The 21418-nt window shown below is 33.3% G+C and overlaps 1 protein-coding gene across 4 annotated transcripts in view; it reads left to right on the top strand.

Annotated features, from left to right (window-relative positions):
• Positions 1-14266, top strand: part of LOC115882684 — a 61439-nt gene extending 47173 nt beyond the window's left edge. For all 4 annotated transcript variants that reach the window (XM_030900883.1, XM_030900885.1, XM_030900884.1 and 1 more), the window contains 6 exons: positions 455-615; positions 3396-3501; positions 3567-3758; positions 9208-9437; positions 10866-11010; positions 13754-14266. In XM_030900883.1, the coding sequence (XP_030756743.1) occupies positions 455-615; positions 3396-3501; positions 3567-3758; positions 9208-9437; positions 10866-11010; positions 13754-13935 (1016 nt within the window). In that variant the 3' untranslated portion in view covers positions 13936-14266. The remainder of the gene's footprint in view (positions 1-454; positions 616-3395; positions 3502-3566; positions 3759-9207; positions 9438-10865; positions 11011-13753) is intronic.
• Positions 14267-21418: the final 7152 nt, after the last annotated feature.

A 21418-nucleotide genomic window follows, 5' to 3' on the forward strand; every position in this document is an offset into this window, starting at 1 on the left:
CCATCTAGATTTACTACCTTTATACAACTATCAGTAGTAGAATAAATAATAAATAACATAAAATAAGCTCCGTAAAGACTGACAAATCCACAAAATTTCAAATCAAATTTAAATGTATCAAATGAATCGTCAAACAGAACTGTCAAGGATCCCCACCCTAGAGTCCTTTTTCCGCCCACCATGCATGAATACATGGATAGCATTACACTCCTTCCTTAGTCTTCTTATTCAAAGGTCGAGGCAAAGCGAAGTTGGTCAAGACAACTGGAAATAAATCGAAATGCGTACAAAGTTGGGCGACGAAATGCGACCTTTTCATTTTTTTTCTTTGACATGTTTCGGGTTGTTTCTGGTATAGTGTGTACGCTGTTTAAGAATGCTTCAAAAGCAGTTACTTGATCAAAAATTGGCTTGGACGTATAGAAAATTAAATTGATACCGATTTTTATTTTAGAAACGAGAGTTCACGATATTTTCGCTGACATCAATCTCAGGGTAATTTTGGAGGTGATTGCCATGAACTTTCTCTTTGAATTAGACGCACATAGTTTGGTCCAGGCTTATACAGACTTGTTGTTAAAATTTCGAAATTGGGACAGTCTGGTTACGTCGAGGGTGAGTATACCTATTATTAAATAATTTTAGATGCCGGATGTTTTTCAAAAGTGGATTTTGGAAAGGAAGAATTTTAAATGGCACCCTCGGTATTTTTTTACTTTATATGATAGGAAATGACATTCTGAATAGAATGCAGTGGCGGTTCTTGGTTATTATTCTAGGGAGGTTAATATCTAAAAATATTGCGTCGATTTTTTTTAACACGCGACCAAATTTAATTGGTTTCTTACAAGGTACTTGTACGTTTAGTTACAGGAAAATAAATCTAAAAATAAATACGAATTATGTTAAAATGAAACCTACCCTTACGTTACATTTTTAAACAGGTTGTCTAGTGCCATAGATAAAAGAAAATAATCTACTATTAAGATAGATATGAAACTTAATAGTAAAATTTTGGGTCAAAGCGCCCCTCCGTGTTTTTAGTAGAGACTACGTTTTACCCAGCGCCTTCACCTTTTCTGCTGTAAATGTTTTTTATGTTTATACTTGAATTCAAAGGATTTATTTTTAAAGTTACTCTGATATATTAGTATATCAGGGTAACTTTAATAAAACATAAGAATATGTATATTTTACAGTTTATTTTTTTATTTATTTTACAGAGTTTCATGTAAATGATCGTAAGTCGACTGGCTGTCTAATGAATAGACCGAGATTTATAGGTTTTAAAGCGAACGAAAAAAAATCAAACAACGAATACATACCATATATTTTTCTTTTATCCAAGATACACACCTTATCGTCTTTTGGAAACACGTGCATTTTTGCAGTTTCGTTAGTTTCTTTTCAAGATGCAACACAACAAGAAAACACCATTTTTACAGTTAATAAATAATAAAACTATTTCTGACTATATTTAAAATTTAGATAGATAGAAAATTAAATAACAAACCGGTATTTGCAGACGCGGGCCCAAATTCAATAAAAATCAAAATTTTTCCTGCGAAAATCGGGCTTATTTCACTGAAAAGGTATTTTTTGATTTATCAGCAATCATTGTCAAGTTGACAATATACAGGGTATTTTCTAATTAGTCTAAAAAAATTGTGGTGTGATTCCTCATGTGTTCTTTAAACAATTTTTATATAACCATTGGGTCTACAGTACTTCCTTTCTGATCTAGCGGGTGTTAAAAAAAAACGATTTTTTTGCTTAACATAAATGGTACACCACTGCTTTTTTAAAGAAAATATATTTTTTCTTGACTGGCCATCCTTTTTCAACAAGATTGATCTTTTGAGTTTTTCTTGTTCATCAAACGGTTGTCGAGAAAAAAATAAATATACTTATTAAGAGCCCGCCTTAATCCGTTTTCTAACGATTTTTTATTTTTTAGATTAATTAGGAAACACCCTGTATATGCATATCACAGGCAACCAAATAAACTAGTAACCTCTAAAAATTATTCTTCCTACCACTAGCGACATACCGTGTTTTTAGTGTGTACTAAATTATTTTATCAAAATTTCACCATTTAAGTTTCCAGGCAATGGTCTAGTGCCATTTCACTAAAAATCCAGTCAATGTTCTTTACACAAATTTTCTACGGTAGGATTTAAAAGACACTTAAATAATAATGTCACAAAAATATAAATACATATATACACATACACATTTCTAAAAGTTTTATTTCACATTTTTTTATATTTTAAGTCAATTCTTTCTCTAAACGTTTTTCGAAATTTAAGCAATTGTTTTCTTTTAACCGCACGACTTTATAAACTAAACACCATATTACGTTGTCTATTTGAAAATATCTATTCCAGAATCAGTTAACAAGAGTTCATCATTTATCCCGAACCAGAAAATTATGAATGCATTTCAAACCCCCGGCTACGACAAAGCTACGGCAACTAAAACTTTTTTTTTTGATATTAAAGATTTAAATATTGATTTATATTGATTAAACCAAACATTATACGCGATAAACGATACAAAAAGCTAGGTTGTTTTATAATTTGAGTTTTTATTAACACCAAACTGCCCTAACGTGATTTTTTTTCAGCGATATGACTGAAATCCTGTAATATATTTCTGTAATATATTACATGTAATATTTTCTTTTAGAAATAATGCACTCGATATTATTAATCAACTATATTGATTCTCAACTAATTAATACACAATATTACAAATTACAATAATAACACGCTGGTTTCTAGACAAAGACAAAAACCGCCACTTTTTATATTGTCTGTCGCCTTTTTAGATGGAATTTGATATATACAACGTGTATTCTAAATTGGTTCAGGGTGTCTCAAAGTCGGTTAAATGGAGAAAAAGTTGCACAATTTGAAAATTCAAAATGCCACCTTAAAACTTGCGAATACTTCCCCTTCCACGTCTCTTAGCAATGTGCACAGTTACTCGGTTTATTTAATATATTTGGCAACGTTTGTACTCTTCTCTCTTTGTTTAGTACATTACAAAAGCATTGTACTCTTCTTACATACAGAAATTTCGACCCAAACATAAACCTTGTCAGCAGGAATATAATAAAATAAATTTCACACTCTCGTTGCTGCTTTTTAAAAAAAAAATCATGTTAATGGCATTTTTTGTAAGAACTAACGTGTTAGAAAGATATAGCGAACAGATTTTTGGTAGGATATATTACCAGGAACTCGTTATGCTGCAATCAAATTACGCAACTTTGCCTCATTTTAACTGACCTCGTATCACTTCTAATTTCCGGCATCCTGTACACTTATTGAGGAACTACCCTTGATAAAATTAGTTTCTAATTATTCTAGCTTTAACATGTTTTCTTTCAGCTGTTTATCAATAAAAACGTGTCCTTGATGGGACGATACCTGTTTATAGCCAAACTACTTCAATATACCAAACCCGAGCTAACCTATGAAATTTTAGTGTGCCCCAGTAAGTTTTATGTGTTTTTCTAGTACGCGTACACTGACTGGTTTAATGTTTTACTGTTTTTGCAGCATTTCATTTGTTAGAACACTGTGATAAGTGGCCACGTGCCCCCGTCGGGCCCGTTCCGGGGTTGCCGGATAGCGATCTACAGGCCAGGAACAATATTCTGACCGAGTTTTTTAAGAAGTCGTATTTGCTCAACTCCCTGGTTGTTATACAACTGTACAAGAGGGCGTTAACGAAGGGCATTTGGGAATTCGGTAAGTTATACCGGGCGTTTTACAAAAGTGGCTTACCCTTTGTAACGTTTTTATTTTTTGAGATAAAAAACGCGATTTGGTATATTATAGTCTGTCCAACGACAATATCCTTGACAGTGACAGATGTGTCTGTCAATTTAATTTTAAAGTAGTTTATTTTATTTTACAAAGAAATAAGTTGGTACAACTGGAACGCATAGCAGGAAATTAATATATTTAAAATTTGACTGATAAGTGATGACTGATAAGTTACTTCAAAATATTGTGAAAAAAAACTGTAAAATTTAATCGAGTTATTTTATTTAAAAAAACGGCATGTGTTAATAAAAAAACAAACAAGAACAAAACACCACATACCAAAAAATACAAAAAAGAACTATTTCTTACTTTCAAGCTTCAAAAAACTTCCTGCATTTAATTATTATATTTATAAATAACTTATGTACAAATACAATTTGTAATGCTCCACATGAATAAATAAAACAAACTATTTTATTAATAATAACACCATACGAAATTGTATACCTTAAAGGTTGATTAATTAACTTTAATATTAATTTTTTTAACCCAGTACCTTTTTTAACATATTTTTCTGCAGTACTAAAATCCATTATTTACCTATCGTGTGATGTCGATATTTTACAGCTACTCCAGTAGTATATGTTTGTTTAGTACAATTACGATCCTTGTACCATATACGAGATGCACTTATCTATTGCGAAATGGGTTACAAACTTTATTGATGGTAACTTTATTGGTGTATAAGACTTTCTGCCTGGGCAGCGAGTATTAACTATAAACTGTGCTTTAGGTCTACAGTTAATTTTCCCTTGATTTTTCCTTCACTTGACTTCAAAAGACACAAAACACACGTAATAACACGAATCAAAATGCATCATCTTCCAAAACGCATATATTTGACATAAGTTGACACAAAATTATAACCTATAATTTGGCAAGACTTTGGCAAGCCTCAAAAATCTAAAGGCGAGTTCTTACGCATCGGCGCCCGTTTGTCGTTCATCGTTCCGTCAAACCAATGAAATTGAAATATGATCTGTCTTTTTTTAAATAAACCAATAAAACTGGTTAAAAACAACAAGAGACGACGCATGACGGATTAATTTTTAAACCCATCCATAGTTAACTTAAAAAATATTAGAAACTTTTTTTAGTAAAATAAATAGATTGGTATGGGCGTCATCTGCTTTTCTTCTGAAAAAATCTGTTTCTGTTTCTCTTGAGAAAAAAAAACAGAGTTTAGTTTTTCGGAATTTGGGTACCGCGCCTCTTAGGAACCGGGATTTCCCGTTTTTTTCGGTACTTTCGATACTGACTAATTTTTGTTCAATGGTGGTGCAGTTCATTAATCAGAAAGCAAGGAATGGTTTTTCAAAATAATATGGATAAAAAATTAAGATTTTTAATGAAAATAATATCGAATTATTAAGTAATCAATCGTGAGAAAATTAACATGAACACAAGTAAAGCAAAAAGTATAGGTATAGTCTGTGAACCGAATAACTTTGAATTTGACAGTTCCCCCGGGCTTTTCTAGTGTAAATTTTATTAGGTTAGCAACTTGCGGCCATGCTGATGCAATGCCGTCTCTAATAGAACAGCCTCGGAGCGAGATTTATGACGTCACGCTAGTTAGATACTATGGATTAATTATGTTGTAGAATACATGGAAAACATAATTATTCCTCGTATATGTAATTTTTTGGATTATATTGGACACTATTTTTTTCATATGACACAACACTGATGAAGGCTATAAACGTTACCTATAACGTTTCTTTTAAACCAAAAAAATAATGAAAAACCAAATGAAAACTTAGTCAACGTTTTTCCCGAACCTAAATCCCAAGAAAATCAAAAATTTTAGAATAATTTTACATATAAAATGACAGCGATCTTTATTTCATAGCCATCGCTGATGCCTTTTTTCTATGATATTGTATTATTTGCAAATATAATTTTTCGAACATTGATGCTTGCAAAATATACATATAAATTTTGTGAATGCAAATAATAATATATCACTATGAGTAGATATTGAATGTTTTATGTTAAATTAGATCGATTTTCAAACCCCAAAATTTAAAATATATTTTACATTTTACCCATTATCTTATGTACCTATTCATTATTTGTATATTGTAAAACATTTGCTGCATTTGTATGGTTCATAGTTTATTTGCCAAAGTATTTATTACTACAAATAGGTATATATATATATATATATATATATATATATATATATATATATATATATATATATATATATATATATATATATATATAAACGTAAGTGTATTTATTAACTGTATATTATGTATATTTCATGTAAACTATATCATTTTTAAAATACAAACCAAAAGTACGAGGAATAATTATGTTTTCCATGTATTCTACAACATATTTATTAATCCGTAGTATCTAACTAGCGTGACGTCATAAATCTCGCTCCAGGGCTGTTCTATTAGAGACGGCATTGGTCCGATATTTAGAAATGTCAAAGGCTGATGACATATTACTTTTGTCAATTATGACATTTCGCGTTGATTTTTGCAAAAAGAGGAAGAACTGTCACTAGTTTTACTATTTTCCTTTTCTATTTCACGAAAGTAAAAAGAGTTACCTATCTGATTCGTTCAGGCACTCATTTTAAAGAATATCAGTAACTTTTTGGACAGAGGAATTTTATATTTGCCATGTTGGTAAAAGATAACGGTCAAAATTCAAAGTTATTCATTTTATAGACTATAACTTAAATTTCACATCAAACAAAATAAACCAACTTAGTTGAATTTGAGACAAAAGCCTTAAAATATTGAATTCAAAATGCAAATATCTATTACAACAACATAATAAATATTATAGGAACTTCAAAAGAGAAAAGAAACAAGATCTACTTTTTAATTATTGTTATTATTAACCGGTTCTGTGATGGCCAAAAAGATCTGAACCCTAATTGGTAGTATTAATTAGAGTTTCCGGAACCGTACTAAAATATTTTCGTTCAACGGTAGTGGAGTTCGTCATTTAGCAAGCTTAATCACGTGACTAAAAGTTGATTTGATATGAACATAATTAGTTAATTTTAAGTGAATTTTATAAATAATCGGTTTACTACCCGTATGTATATTACTAGTGAAAAGTTATTCTATGATTTCCCTCGATTTTTTACCGAGATCTACCGCAAGCTACATAACCAACTATTTTGCAGTCTTTTTCGATAAAACGCAATAGTGTCACTGTTAATTTAGGTTCTGCCAGAAAAAATATTTTCTTCTAGATTTGCTACCTCTAAACAAGAATAAATAATAAATAACCTAAAATAAGCTCAGTAAAGACTAAAAAATACCAAATCAATAATTCAAATGTGTCAAACGAATCGTCAAACAGAACTGTCAAGGATCCCCATCCTAGGGTCCTTTGTCCGTCAACCCTGCATGAATACATGGATGTAGAATGTAGAATGAGTAAGAGGGGAAGGGGTTAACCACTGCGACCTTAAAGATCTATTTGTGCCCCCCTTCCTTAAGTCATTACACAGTCTATAACCCATGATACCCTTGTTGTGAGGGGACAGGGTATTTCCCATCCTCCCCTGGCAACAGTTCTTCCTCCGAGGCGAGGGTACACACCCTTCCACGGTTGGAGTTTGGCCCTCCGTGCCGCCCTTCACAGTCGAGGAGCTTGCCTCCGGCTGAAGAACCCGTGGGGTGGAGGCTGGAGGATCTGTCTCCGTTTTCTGCACCTCTTTAACTTGGTCTCTCCATAGACCTGATACCGGTGTTGTCCCGTATCTATAATAGAGGATGTGTCCCTCTTTCTCTATTGCCTCCTTGGATTTGAGGTCAATTCCTATTGTGAGGACCTGACCATGACCCTCCTCCCTCGAGTTGATAACTCGCCAACTCGATGTCCTTACATTGAAGTTCTGACTCTGGATAAGGCTCAGTAGGTAGGTGGTGTCTTTCCCCTTGCTCCTCGGCAGAAAGACCGTGATGGCCCTTTAGGGATGTTTTCTCCCTTCGCTGCTACCAGTTCCGACCCCTGCCAATTTTTAAGCTTAGGTGCGATTTCCACCAACCAATTCGCCGATTCTTGAGATACACAATCTATGAGGATCATGCCCACCCGAAAGTGTATCCCCGCAAAACGCAGCTGACCCACATTTTGTAGATCGTTGTGTTGCGATCCGATCGCCACTACTTCGTCCAGTATAGCCTCTTCTAGAGACGTTTGCTGGTCGGTGGTCAGAGCATCCTGTGGGAAATCCTTTGGCAGCACCGCCATTTTCACTTGTCCACCAATAGCGGCGTGTCCAGTGATACGTCCCTGCTTGCCTCCCGGTGTTGGACGGCTTTCCATCCTGGCTTTTTTCTCTCCCTGCCGGAGAAGAGGTGAGAGGTTCTTGCTCCCTCTCTTGCCTTTTGATGGAGATGAGTCAGGTTGTTTCTTGGTTTCTTTACTCTCCTTTTTTCGGAGGAGTGTTTTCGCTTTTGCTTCCTCTGGAGCAAGTCCTTCGTGGAGCAGTCGGATGTATCTCCGTGCTTCTGCTCCGCTAAAACCTACTCTCAGAGGATTGTCTAGCCCGCCTGGTTGATCCAGGCCGGGTAGACGAAACGGTAGCTTGTGTCGCTTATTGGGTCTAGAGGTAGGCTCCCGACCCTTGCTGGAGAAGGTGGTAGCTTGTATGCCACTTGTGGAGGATGATCCCAAGCAAGTGTCAGTCGCCCCTCTTGTAGTTTCCTTTGGATTTGGTCCCTTGGAACTTTCATTTGTAATGTTCCCAGTGTCGCTAGGGGGCTTCCCCACAGCTTCACCGGTGGTGTTTTTAATGCTAGATCTCATAGTGTTCCCACGAGTCGCTATGGATAGTCGGTCCACTTCTACAGAGTCCCGCATGTAGAAGTAAGGGGTAAGTACATTGGGGTGCCCCCTGATGCCCCAAGGTTGAGGCCAGTAATGGCTTCTCCTCTATCTAGCCACGCATCCCTTTAACCTGGTCCCACCATCGTAGCATTTAAGTTTTTGGTGAGGGTGTCTCCTCTTGGTCCAGGCGGTTAAGCCAAGACCCCCCCCACACACTCTCTGCCCACGAGACATGACCATTCAGTAGAGGCTGCCTGGTATGACGGACAGGGGTAGCCTCGTCCGGCATCGTTATATGTCTTGGTGCAATTCCCTGGCCACGACACTACAGCCAGGGACAAGACGATGAGTGAGATGCTTGTTAGACCAAGCCAGGCGATAGGGGGATTCCCCCAGCACCTGACCAGGAGCTTCCCCACCAACGACGATGTCTTGCATCTCCTAGGGGAAGGAATACTTGGATAGATTATACTCCTTCCTTAATCTTTTTATTCATAGCAACATAAAGTATTTTTATAATAAAAAATATGGTAAAACATTGGAATGTTTGATTTTTTTGCAGATGTGCAGCGCTTCGTCAATGACATGGTGTTAGATCTAATCAACAGGAAACGAGTCTCTGGCTTGAAGCAAGTCCTGAACGAAATAGATCTGTTTTTCAACTATCTGGCAAAAAATACTTTAAGAGGGTTCCTAGTCAGTATTGCTAATGCAACGAGCATAACGAATATTTTCATGTTCTTTGAGAAATGCGTGGACAAGGGCATTTACCCAAAAATGTTCCACGAAGAGGTGAGAACTATTTTGTATTATTTAACTTTAAATAAGGGTGTATTCCGTTGCTTACCTTGGTCCCCCCTCCTCTGTCGGTTTCCTGAAAGTTTCCTTATTACGGAACACGGTTCCTGAAAAATTCGGTTATAACTGTCACCAAACTAACCAGCGCGAGAAGGCTGGTTTTTCTGGTTTTGTTTGTCAATCAATGTCATTTATGTGACAGAAATCAAGCAAATATTGGAAGTTCGAGTGAAAGTCTCATTTAATTTCTAAAATTTGTAATAATATTTTGTATTTACATCCAAAAGCAATGGAGGTAGGCAGTAAAGGTAAATAAATTTCATTAACTAAATAGAATTACTTTTTAGGACCATTTAAACTTATGCAGCCATTGTTTCTTAAAGTCAGGAACGTTTAAAGAAAACATGAAAAACAAGACAACAAGTAATCGTGAATGTTTTATAAGCTATAAAAATATAAATATTGATTAGATTTGTTTATTTATTTATTATTGATCTGTTTTAATATTGGACCTGCAAATCTTCACTTGAGCTGTCTAACGGGTTTAACAGTTTATTAATAAAGTATTTTTCAATATTAAACTCCATTGAAAAGAAGAAGCAAACGTAAAAGCAGAGAAGAGGTATATTAAAAAGGCTGTACTTAAACTGCCGTTAAACGGTAGCTTACTAAAATGCCGTTAATAGGTATGACGTCGTTGATGTGATGCACTTGACGGGCTTTATGAAATATAAGAATTTTATAAGGACTAACCAACGTTATCCACCCCACCAAATAACCAACTTAACCCACGCAACTAACCTCGACACTGATAAAAAAATATAAAAAACAAATATAAATTAGTAAAAACCAACCAACCCCACCAAATAATCAACTAACCAATGAATTAACACCCTCCAAATAACTACGCTAACCAACCCGCCAAATAACTAAACCAATCCAACCAAAAAGAGTGAAACCAATGCAATAAGATTACGTTATAAGCAAAAAAAAATATAAAAAAGTCTTGGTCGGCGTGAGATTTGAACCACGGACCATGCGCTCACGAAGCGATAGCCTCAGCCACGGCGCCACAGGTGCTCTTGTAAAATGCTTATAGGTAGGCACTACTTTCCGCCGACATGAACGACGTCACAATATCTATTAACAGCATTTTAGTAGGCTACCGTTTAACGGCTGTTTAAGTACATCGTATTAAAAATGCATAAAAGATAAATTTTATAATAGAGGTATTGAAATTTAGAAAACGTCAACATTTGACGTTTCCAGTATTTTACCAAACCGTTCCGTATCAAACCGATGTTTTTCAGGAACCGCTCTTTACCGTAGTTTACCGGTTCGCTTGGTTTTGCAACGGAAATACAGCCTTTGTTTCACTTATTTTGTATAATTTGTATTTTTATATATTTTTGTTCATTCCAGAGTATGCAGCATAAAATTGATATTAAAACCAATATGTTAGACTACGAAATAGAAATAATAATTAGATATTATTTTGGCAAGTTGTGTGAACTGAGAAACTTACCCCCGGGGTCGGAAACAATTAAATTTTGTATTGGTCTGCCAGGTAAGACACAAATATGTATAATATACCTTTTATATCACATAACTAGGGATGGGTTTTTTAAAAATATAGCGATAACTATCGAGTTATTGATATATCGAATAACAATAGGTGACTTCAAAATGATAGGTCTAATTTATTTTATGTTACAAGGAAATAAGTTGAAAAATTAATTTGTTAAAATACATACATACATACCGCCATTACTCAAGGACCGATACGTTTGAGACATGATGGAACCATTTTATTCTTAAGAGTTGTCTAAGATGTCTCTTTTGCAACTTGTTTAATGCATTCATGTGTCGGCGGTACGGCACCCAGGTTTCGCTTCCATATAACGTGGGAATTATTATCGCTCGGTACACCGCAAGTTTCGTTTTTGTGCTCAAGTGATTGTAGAAACCCCTGTCTTTTAATTTCCAGAATGCTCTTGAGGCGCTGCTAATCCTATGATGAATTTCAGAGTCGATATTGGCCTTTCCCGAAATCAAACTGCCGAGGTAATTGAATTCCGCTACATATTCCAACAGCTCATTTCCGATTTTTATAGCATTATTATGATCTTCCGGGGGAGTGCACATGATTTTAGTTTTATCGATGTTCAGCTTAAGTCCCAAGGTCTCGTATGCTCATGTATATGTGTTCAACATTCCTTGCAATTGCTGTAACGTATTTGCAACTAGAGCACAGTCATCAGCGTATTGAAGTTCTGTGATGAATTTTGTACGTGTTTTTGCCCTGAGTTTTTTTATGTTGAACAGACCGCCGTCGTATCTGTATCTAATGCCCAAACCTCTCTCCTACAGTTTGCTGTCCACTATAATGGAGAGCGCTGCCATGAATATATTGAATAGGAGAAGCGCTAAGACCTCCTAACGCCTGTATTTGTTAGGAAGGGATCGCTCAGTGATCCATGATATGACACTCTTGATTTGTTGTTGTTATGGAGGCTTTTACACACTGTAAGAAATTTGATGGGCACTCCGAACTTTTTCATAATTGCCCAAAGTGCATCTCTGCTGACAGAGTCGAAGGCTTTTGTTAGATCGATGAATGCAACGTAAAGTTTAGACTGCTGCTCTTTTACTTTTTCCTGTAGTTGCCGGATGGAGAATATGGAATCGACGGTACCGCGGTTGGTGCGAAAACCCGTTTGCGATTCTGGGAGGATTTTTTCTATATGTGGGTGCAGGCGGTTTGACATAATTTTTGCAAGAATTTTTCATCCGATAGCCAGTAGTGAAATTCCTCGGTAGTTTCCGCAGTCTGTGTTTTCGCAGTGTGTGACTCAATTTGTTAAAATAAGTTGGTACAATCGAAAAATTTGAGTGACAAGTGATTACTTCAAAACAGGGTTGGCATGATTTAAATAAAAAGAAATATTTTATTGAAACTATAATAAATCAAGAAATAACTGTAAAAAAGTTATAAAAATGTGTCCGAGAAAACTATAAAAAATATTTCTATTAACAGATATAACAGATAATAAATCGAAAAATAATTGTAAACGTTATAAAACTACATAAAAATAACTATTCGTCAATTTAATTGTTGGGCCGATTTTTGAACTAATTTCGTGTGAATTCATTAGACCGTTAAACGCAGGGATTTTAAAAAATTTATGTATAAGTGACAAAAATTCGCTGTTCGAATACATACCATTCGCAAAGTCTATTGCAGAACTAGGTTCTTCTTATATAGAGTCTATATCTTCATTCCCGAGAATCTACAATCGACACAAAATTATAACCTATAATTTGGCAAGAGTTTGACAAGCCTTAAGTCGGGTTCATACGCATATGCGTACGTATATCGTTCATCGTTGCGTCAATCCAATAATATTGAAATATGATCTGTCATTTTTTTAAATAAACCAATAAAACTGGTTAAAAACAACATGAGACGACGCACGACGGATTTATGTATAAACCCATCCATAGTTAACTTAAAAAATAGAATAGAAAACAAATTTCTTGCAGTATAGGTATATAATATTATTATATAAGGATTCTTGCCACTTAACTGCTTATATAGAAATTTAATTCTACGCTGTGTTTGTCATAATGTGGATCAACCTGCTCTCACTACCGGTTTCGGAGCCCTATTCCATCATCAGGTGAGCTTGGGCAGATCCACAAAATGACAACCACAGCGCAGAGATAGTTAATTCCGAAAGGTGTCGAAAAGTGTCGGTTAGATATCAAGTCCCGAACGTCTATATAAAAGTCTATATAAGTAGTTAAGTGGCAAGAATCCTTATATAATTTTATTATATACCTATACTACAAGAAATTTGTTTTCTATTTTATTATTTGACTTGCCTGAAAAAAAAGCCTTTTACCATCCTTTTACTATCGATAGTTGCGCCCCGGTAGTACGAAAGTACTACCATTGCACGCAGGCCGCTATCTCCCGTTCGGGACTTAATATCTAACCGACACTTTTCGACAAGTCGGAATTAACATCTCTGCGCTGTGGTTGTCATTTTGTGGATCTGCCCAAGCTCACCTGATGATGGAGTAGGGCTCCGAAACCGGTAGTGAGAGCAGGTTGATCCACATTATGACAAACACAGCGCACAATTAAATTTCTATATAAGCAGTTAAGTAGCAAGAATCCTTATATAATTTTATTAAAAAATAGATGGGTATGGATGTCATCTGCTGATTTTCTGCCATCGTCTGTCGAAATCTTACCTGAGAAAAAAAAGAGAGTATAATTACCTATTTGTTGATTTTTTTTTCAGGCAACGTAGAGAACAACAACCTACAAATGTTAGAGTCTTGTAGAAGCCTACAGTGTATTAACGGGGTAGTGAGAACATTTTTAAGACACTTTTTTTCTTTAAAAGCAATAAGTACTATTCCGACTATGGTCGAGATAGAAAAGGAAGAACTCATTCGTTATTTAGATAGAGCGAGGAAGTGACATTACTAGCTATACCTTCGTTCATTTAAGGCTGTTTCAAACACAGTTACAAACTAAACTAAGAATAACATGAAATAAGTGAGTTCGATTGTAGGGGATACCTGTCCTTCTACCTGTGGTGCATCGTCGTTGGAAACAAATCCCATGCAAATTTTGAACCGTCTAAATATTTGGTCCTCTATTAATGTTACAGCTAACTCGTATAGAGGTTTTTTAAAGGTATTACCTCCGAATTCCTGACACCCGCACCGATTGAGGTGAAATTTTAACAGTGAATAGATATACAGGGGTGTTCACCACATACGACACGGAGTATTGTAGCTAAACGATTAGATTTTTACAAATTCTAAGTTTTGGGTTGGTTGAAGGACTATTAAAGCTACAATTTAAAAATATTTTTACAAGAGACAGAGTGTCCCAAATAAGTAAAAATTATTATAGTTGTATTTTTTTAAATGGAACGTATATTATTCTATTTTTAGACTCTACGATTGAAATAAAGGTAAATTTGATTAAGGTTTATCACACTTAAACCTTACCGTTTTTGAAAGGTTTTTAATTTTATGAAATTGCAGTAAAAATTTTAAGGCTTCATTTCTTCAAGGGTATCGAAGTTTTTAACACTAAATATTTACGGAAGTTTATTTATTGATCAGATGTTGTATTGCAATAATAAACAAAATGCTACGTTATACAGAGTGTCTAAAAATTTATATTAAATAATTACTAGCTTTAAACGACAATAACTTGTTTGATTTAAATGGAACATCCTGTATATTTTACGAGAATCAGATGCGCAAGTTAATTGTCTATCAAATTGTATTATACCATTTTTACCTATCTCTTCAAATTTTTGTAGAAAATTATTTTTTTTTATAATTTAAACCTCATTTATCACTATACCCATGGAATATTGATATTTTAGATTATTTTTAACGATGTAATAAATTTTCAAAGAGTACCAGATACTAATGTTGTCGATATGGTTCGCTTGTTTCATTAAAAGATAAAAAAAAACTGTTTAAATATTTTTTGTTAAAGGGGACCAATTAATATGATCCCAGTATTCAAACTACATTAATTGACTGTTTACGTTCATTAATAATAATTGCTGCAAATACTAAAAAACTGAATTTTGTGTGTGTATTAGACAGTGTGGTAAAAAGTAACACCTTATAAATTTTATTTCATTTTTTGACGAATACTTATTTATAACAGAGGCTTTCATTTTCATAACTTATTATTGTATTGATTTCTGAGTCAAATCCATATTTATTTAGAATGATTTATTAAATAAAACAATTAAGTATGTAATTAACTAATTTTTGGGCGATAATAATGATGGTATATTATTAATTAGTAATAATTATATACTCTTTTACAAAGATTTAAATAGTTTTCTTTTTGCAAACAAATGGGCTTGCAATATTATTATTTTTACCACCTGTACATTTTGTACCGGGTGGCCAACTAAGAATGGACGCGGGCTGTATCTCTAGAAACTACTTATCGTATAACTTCGGGAAAAAAATTCTAATAAATAAATCGACCAAGAGAAATCGCTGGAAATGATTTTCAAGTTCGAAAAATGCCCGCTAGGGGGCGTTTCTCTAATAGCTAATCAGAAATCAGGGTTTCTCTCAAAAATATGCAGGTGAACAGGTATTTTAAATATTACTATTATAATCATCGATAAATTTGTATTTTTTTTGATATAAAGTATTTTGATCTATCTCATAAAATAAGTGGTGGGGGAAGGTTAAACTTGCTTTTATTAAAATAAGGTTGACTTCGGTTTGGGTTAAGCGATTTAAACAAACTAGAGCTCGTTTAAAAGAGCTTTTCTTCCTTAATGACCTCCAGTATAAATTTTGTTTCCACAATTTTTTTCGTGGTAGCTAGAGGGTGCTGTTTGACATCATAACAGATATTACTTTTTGTTTCCTAGCCTACTACTATAATTTTTAGAATATATAATCCTAAGCGGCAGCCTAACATGCTTTGTTCTCTTAATATCTTCAGTTAGAGATCAGATAGAAAGTTGCGGTTTGCGCTGATATTTTGGAAATTTTGTGCTCTATTTAACTGTGTAAAGAGAAATAATGCCTCCTATTTAAATTTTTTATGCAAAAGCGCAATATCTGTTGTGATGTCAAACAGCGCCCTCTAGCTACCACGAAAAAAATTGTGGAAACAAAATTTATACTGGGGATCATTAAGGAAGAAAAGCTCTTTTAAACGAGCCCTAGTTTGTTTAAATCGCGTAACCTAAACCAGAGAGTTATCCTTATTTTAATAAAAGCAAGTTTAACCTTCCCCCACCACTTTATTTTATGAGATAGAGCAAAATACTTTATATCAAAAAAATTACAAATTTCTCGATGATTACAATAGTAATATTTAAAATACCTGTTCACCTGCATATTTTTGAGAAAAACTCTGTTTTCTGATTGGCTATTAGAGAAACGCCCCCTAGCGGGCATTTCTCGAACTTGAAAATAATTTCCAGCGATTTCTCTTAGTCGATTTACTTATTAGAATTTTTTTCCCAAAGTTATATGATAAGTAGTTTCTGAGATACAGCCGGCGTCCATTCTTAGTTGGACACCCGGTACATATGTTGCTTTAAAAAATCTAAAATGTCAATATTCCATGGGTATAGTGATAAACAAAGTCTAAATTAGAAGAAAATTCATTTTCTACGAAAATTTGAAGATAGGTAAGAGTGGTATAATACAATTTGTTGACCACCCTGTACAATGACAACTTAAAGTACATTGGCATTTGCCTGGTTTTGCATAACTACTTGTTACGTAGACTTTTAAAACCATTAAAATCCTTTTTAATACCTTCAAAAACCCTATTTACAATTCCGCTGTAAAATTAATAAGGCAGCCAATATCTGAACAGTTGAAAATTTGCCTGAGATTTCCTATGTTTGAAAGATTAATATGGCTGACTTTGAATTCTGGTTTGTCAGTGGCGTTCTATTTTTTTAAAACTTGGTAAAATATATAAAGTACGGTGAACTAAATAATTTAGTTGGTTGTTTTTTTAATCAATGGGTCAGAACAAGAAAAATAAAATAAGGTTTGTTACCTATTAAGTACTTATTTTATTTTAAGTCTTTCTGTCTTTCAATAAGAATGTTTAGATTTATATTTATTAGAAAATCATAATTTATTAATAAATTGTTTCTTAACAAAGTAAATAGTGTAGATATTAAAATTTTAATATTTTTTTGTAGTTTCAAAATACGGTCATCCATTGATGTGCCATTTATTATTTTATTCTGTTCGTAAAAAAATGGTATCACAGTGGCTTTTCAAATGACAATCGTTGCTAATTTCTGCTGGGCTGATTTCTATGTTATCATTTATTATAAATTGACATAAAAACTTCCTCAAAAATTAATGTTTGATTTAATACAAATCTGTTTAAAAAAAATAATTTTAATTGAATAGATTTTTGTACCAATGATCAGCGTGTTTCGATATTTTTTACCTTTTTTTCTTTAATATATTAATGTTTGACAAGTTTTTATGTCAATTTTTAATAAATGACCACAGAAATTAGCATCGTTTGTTATGTCAAAGACCACTGTGACGCTGTTTTTTAGATTTAACTATATCTCTTATATGCCGTTTTAACGTTTAATGTTCAGCTGTCCCTGACATGAATATCAGGTCGAAGTTAAATGTCGTTTCTAAGCTTACTGTGACATCATTTTTATTCATTTATACCGTATTAATATTAAATTGTTTGAATTTATTGTTAATTCTCTTCTGAGGAAAACAGTGCTGCTGTAAATAGCAAAGTTACAATATACAGAGTGTCGTAAGTTTTACGGGGTTTCTCGTCTATGGGACGAGGTACAAAGATGCGGTTTTCACATTACTTTCCACTTTTTTATGAAACCAAAAATGCTGCACACAGATTTGTCCTATCCCTCTTAGTTCCTGAAATACAAGGCGAATTTGAAATTGTAGCATTTTTCGACTCCCCTTGTATCTCGGTTATCTTATAACTTATCGAAAAAGTGAAAACTGAGTTTCGTAGAGTTTTTCACGTAGAATCCAGTGGTGTAACTAGTTTTTCTCTCGGAGCTGTAAACTTTCCGAAACGTTAAGCATTTTTTTCTTTGTTAGGCAAATTTTTATTACTGTAAACATAATTTCTGACAAGCGGTGTCCTTTTAGGTTTAACGCAGAAGTGTTTACAAAAAATAACTATTTTATTTTGTAGATTTTTCTTGCAGTGCAGTGGCGAAATACCCATAAAGGATTTTTTTGGAGATATGAAAGATATGTTTTTTAAATGGGACACCCTATACAGGGTGGTCGGAACTGTATTCCGGAAACTTCGGCAGTATATTCTACAGGTAAAAATAAGTAAAACATTTCGTATAAATGTATGTTCTAAAATGCTTAGTTTCGGAGATACAGGATGTAGAAGTTTCATTTTTATTTCGATGTTTTCCAAATAATTTCTGAAGTTACGTCAATATTTGGGTGAAAATTAGTATCTGAGAGTTTTTTGACAGAAGCAATTGTCAATATGACTCCTATTTGTAGTGGGCACCACCTACATGTGGTTTAACTGTTTTGAGGAGTAATAACTTTTTGTCCGTACCTGTATAAAAGTATTGAGTGAAAAAATATACATTTCCGCGATTTTTTACGTAAAAAATGTCTCTTGTTAAAAATCGCTACTAGCAACCGATCTCAAGATATTTAGAATGGAAATAGTCAATACATGTCATTATTGACAAAAAAAATAAACATGTTGAGTAGATAGTTATTTGACTGAAATGATAAATTTGGGAACTTTTTATTTTTTTAAATTAATCATAAATTTTTCTTCGAAAAAATTATGACAAAACAGTTTTTGTTGAAGTTTCGCCAAAAAAAACATTTCAAATTTATGGTTTCAGTCTAATAACTATTTAATCAACATGTTTAATTTATGTCAATGATGACAGGTATTGATAATTTTGATTCCAAATATCTCGAGAACCATTACTCGTAGCGATCTTTACCAAGAGACCTTTTTTACGTAAAAAACGCCGTAAATGTTTTTATTTTTTTACTCACTAGTTTTATACAGGTAGGGACGAAAGTTATTATTCTTCAAACCAGTTAAAAATATTTAGGTAGCGCCCTCTACAAGTAGGACTCATATTGGCATTAAAATCAAATCTCTCATATCAAAAAACTCCCAGATACCAATTTTAATCCAAATATTGACGTTACTTCAGAAATTATTTAAAAAAATCGATATAAAATTGAAACTTCTACACCCTGTATCTACGAAATTACGCATTTTAGGACATACATTTATACGAACTTTTTTGTTTATCTCTATCAGCAGAATACGCTGCCGAAGTTTCTGGAATACAGTTCGGACAACCCTGTATATTATTTTTTATTTTGTTTGCCTTGATATATTATTTCTAAAATATAAAATTTCTAAAAAATGCATTATTTAACTTTTTAAACCAAGTGGGCTAGAACAAATCTACGTGTAGCATCTGTAGTTTTGTAAAACAGTGGCAGAGTGATGTGGAACCGCCATCCTCAACATCGGACAAATCTCTATTCATAAATGAGCAACCTCACAAAATTCACGAAAATGGGACCACCCTGTAGTTATATTAGTTTATTATTTATATTCTTATTTTTTTTTGTTAAAACATCCACCAATTAGAAATCCTTATTTCTTATTTTATGTTATTTTTCTGTGTTTGGACCCTATTATTATACCAGAGCTAAAGTTGCGTTTTATGCGACGGCATTTTTTGTAAAAAAAAAATTTAATTCGAGGCATTTTTCTTGTCTCTAAATACCGTTTTTGTTTCTTTTTTTTTTAATTAAGCGTCATTTGTTTATTTTTATATACATTTTTACCTTGCTTTGAGGACACACTAAATTTAAGATACCTTTTTTAATGATTATCTTTGTTGCCATTATTTTTTTTTAAATATAACTTGTTTAATGTTAATGTTGATTTAGAAGCACTTCGGCTTGTAAGTAGGTTCCCAAAGTTGTAATGTACATAAAAGTTTATTTCCAAGCTAAAATTGTTACAAATATAAATTTATAATTTTGTATATGTATAGTGTTTTATTCTTTTTCTTCAAAAATATAAAGGGTGCCTGGAGAGTTAAGCCAGTGCAAATAATTTTGAATTTGCAAACATTTTTAGAAAACTGCGACCATTGAAAATAGTTAGCCTTAGTAACCCTTATTAACATACTAAAAGTCCCCATTTGTCCGATGTGTGCGTCATCAAAAAAAATCGGCCGCCATCTTGAATTTTGGTACTTTTTGGGAAAAAATGTAAATAACTCGAAAACGGTGCGTTATAGTGAAAAACTTCAAGAGGTAAAAATTAAAGAGAATAAAAAACTCTATCAGAATCAATAAAGAATAGTTTATTATCCTAACGCAGTGACGTACAATTTTTTTTTGAAAATAGAGCAATTTTTAAAAGGAATCACCGAAATGCAAATTACTATTTTTTTAAGCTTATTAACAAGTAATATGGATATTTAGCGCCAATTCAACTAAAATACAGTCCTTGTGATATTTGCAAGAAATATTTATTGGTGGTTTAATAATATTTCAAAATTAACAAAAATTGTCAAAGCTATCCTTTACTAAATACATGTGTACTAATAATGTGCGAAAGCAGCCTCCACCTTGTTCCGGTCGGGGCTATTTGCACTTAAACCAAGGTCTTTTTGTTACCATTTTGTAAACAACTTGTTTTTAAAAATACAGTGACAGTTTGAAAAATTAGGCTCCAGGTTGGAAGAAAAAAATAAAATGTAATAAACTACTCGCGAATGTCTTTTTGACATAAATATCATCTACGATCTTAACCTAAGATCTTAACACTTTTTCATTATGATAAATACATTATAAACATACCCCTACAAATCGAATAACAATAATTAAAATTATGACCATTTTAATAAAAATGTGTTACCAACTTGTAACCTAACTTTTCAAACTGTCATCCTTAGGGAAAAAAAAAGAAATTTACAATTTTATTCGATTTGTTCTTCATCGACCGATATTTGTTTGTTCTCGCAAGAAATACCATTACAGTTACCACACAAGCATGAACATGGCATATTGGGTTTTAAACATGTACCATTGCAATTAAAAAAAATAGTACAACAAAATATGATTTAATCTGCTGGGCTATATTCTTGTGTCATTGTCACGTAATTTTTAAAAAATGCCTTTAACTTCAGAGCAAAAATCGATTATATTTACGCGATTAAGGGATGGGGTTCCCATAAGGGACATTGCAGATGCATTAGGGATAAACAAAAAAACAGTGTTGTTGGCTAAATCCAAAATTCAATATAATTCAAATATCCTTATAGACCAGGAGTTCCATCTGGAACTACTAATTCTTGTACTACTTTTTTTTTATCGCAATGGTACATAGTTTATTAACATCCAGATTTGCA

Source organism: Sitophilus oryzae, unplaced genomic scaffold, assembly GCF_002938485.1.
Source record: "Sitophilus oryzae breed Bouriz unplaced genomic scaffold, Soryzae_2.0 scaffold_179_pilon_pilon, whole genome shotgun sequence".
NCBI lineage: Eukaryota > Metazoa > Arthropoda > Insecta > Coleoptera > Curculionidae > Sitophilus > Sitophilus oryzae.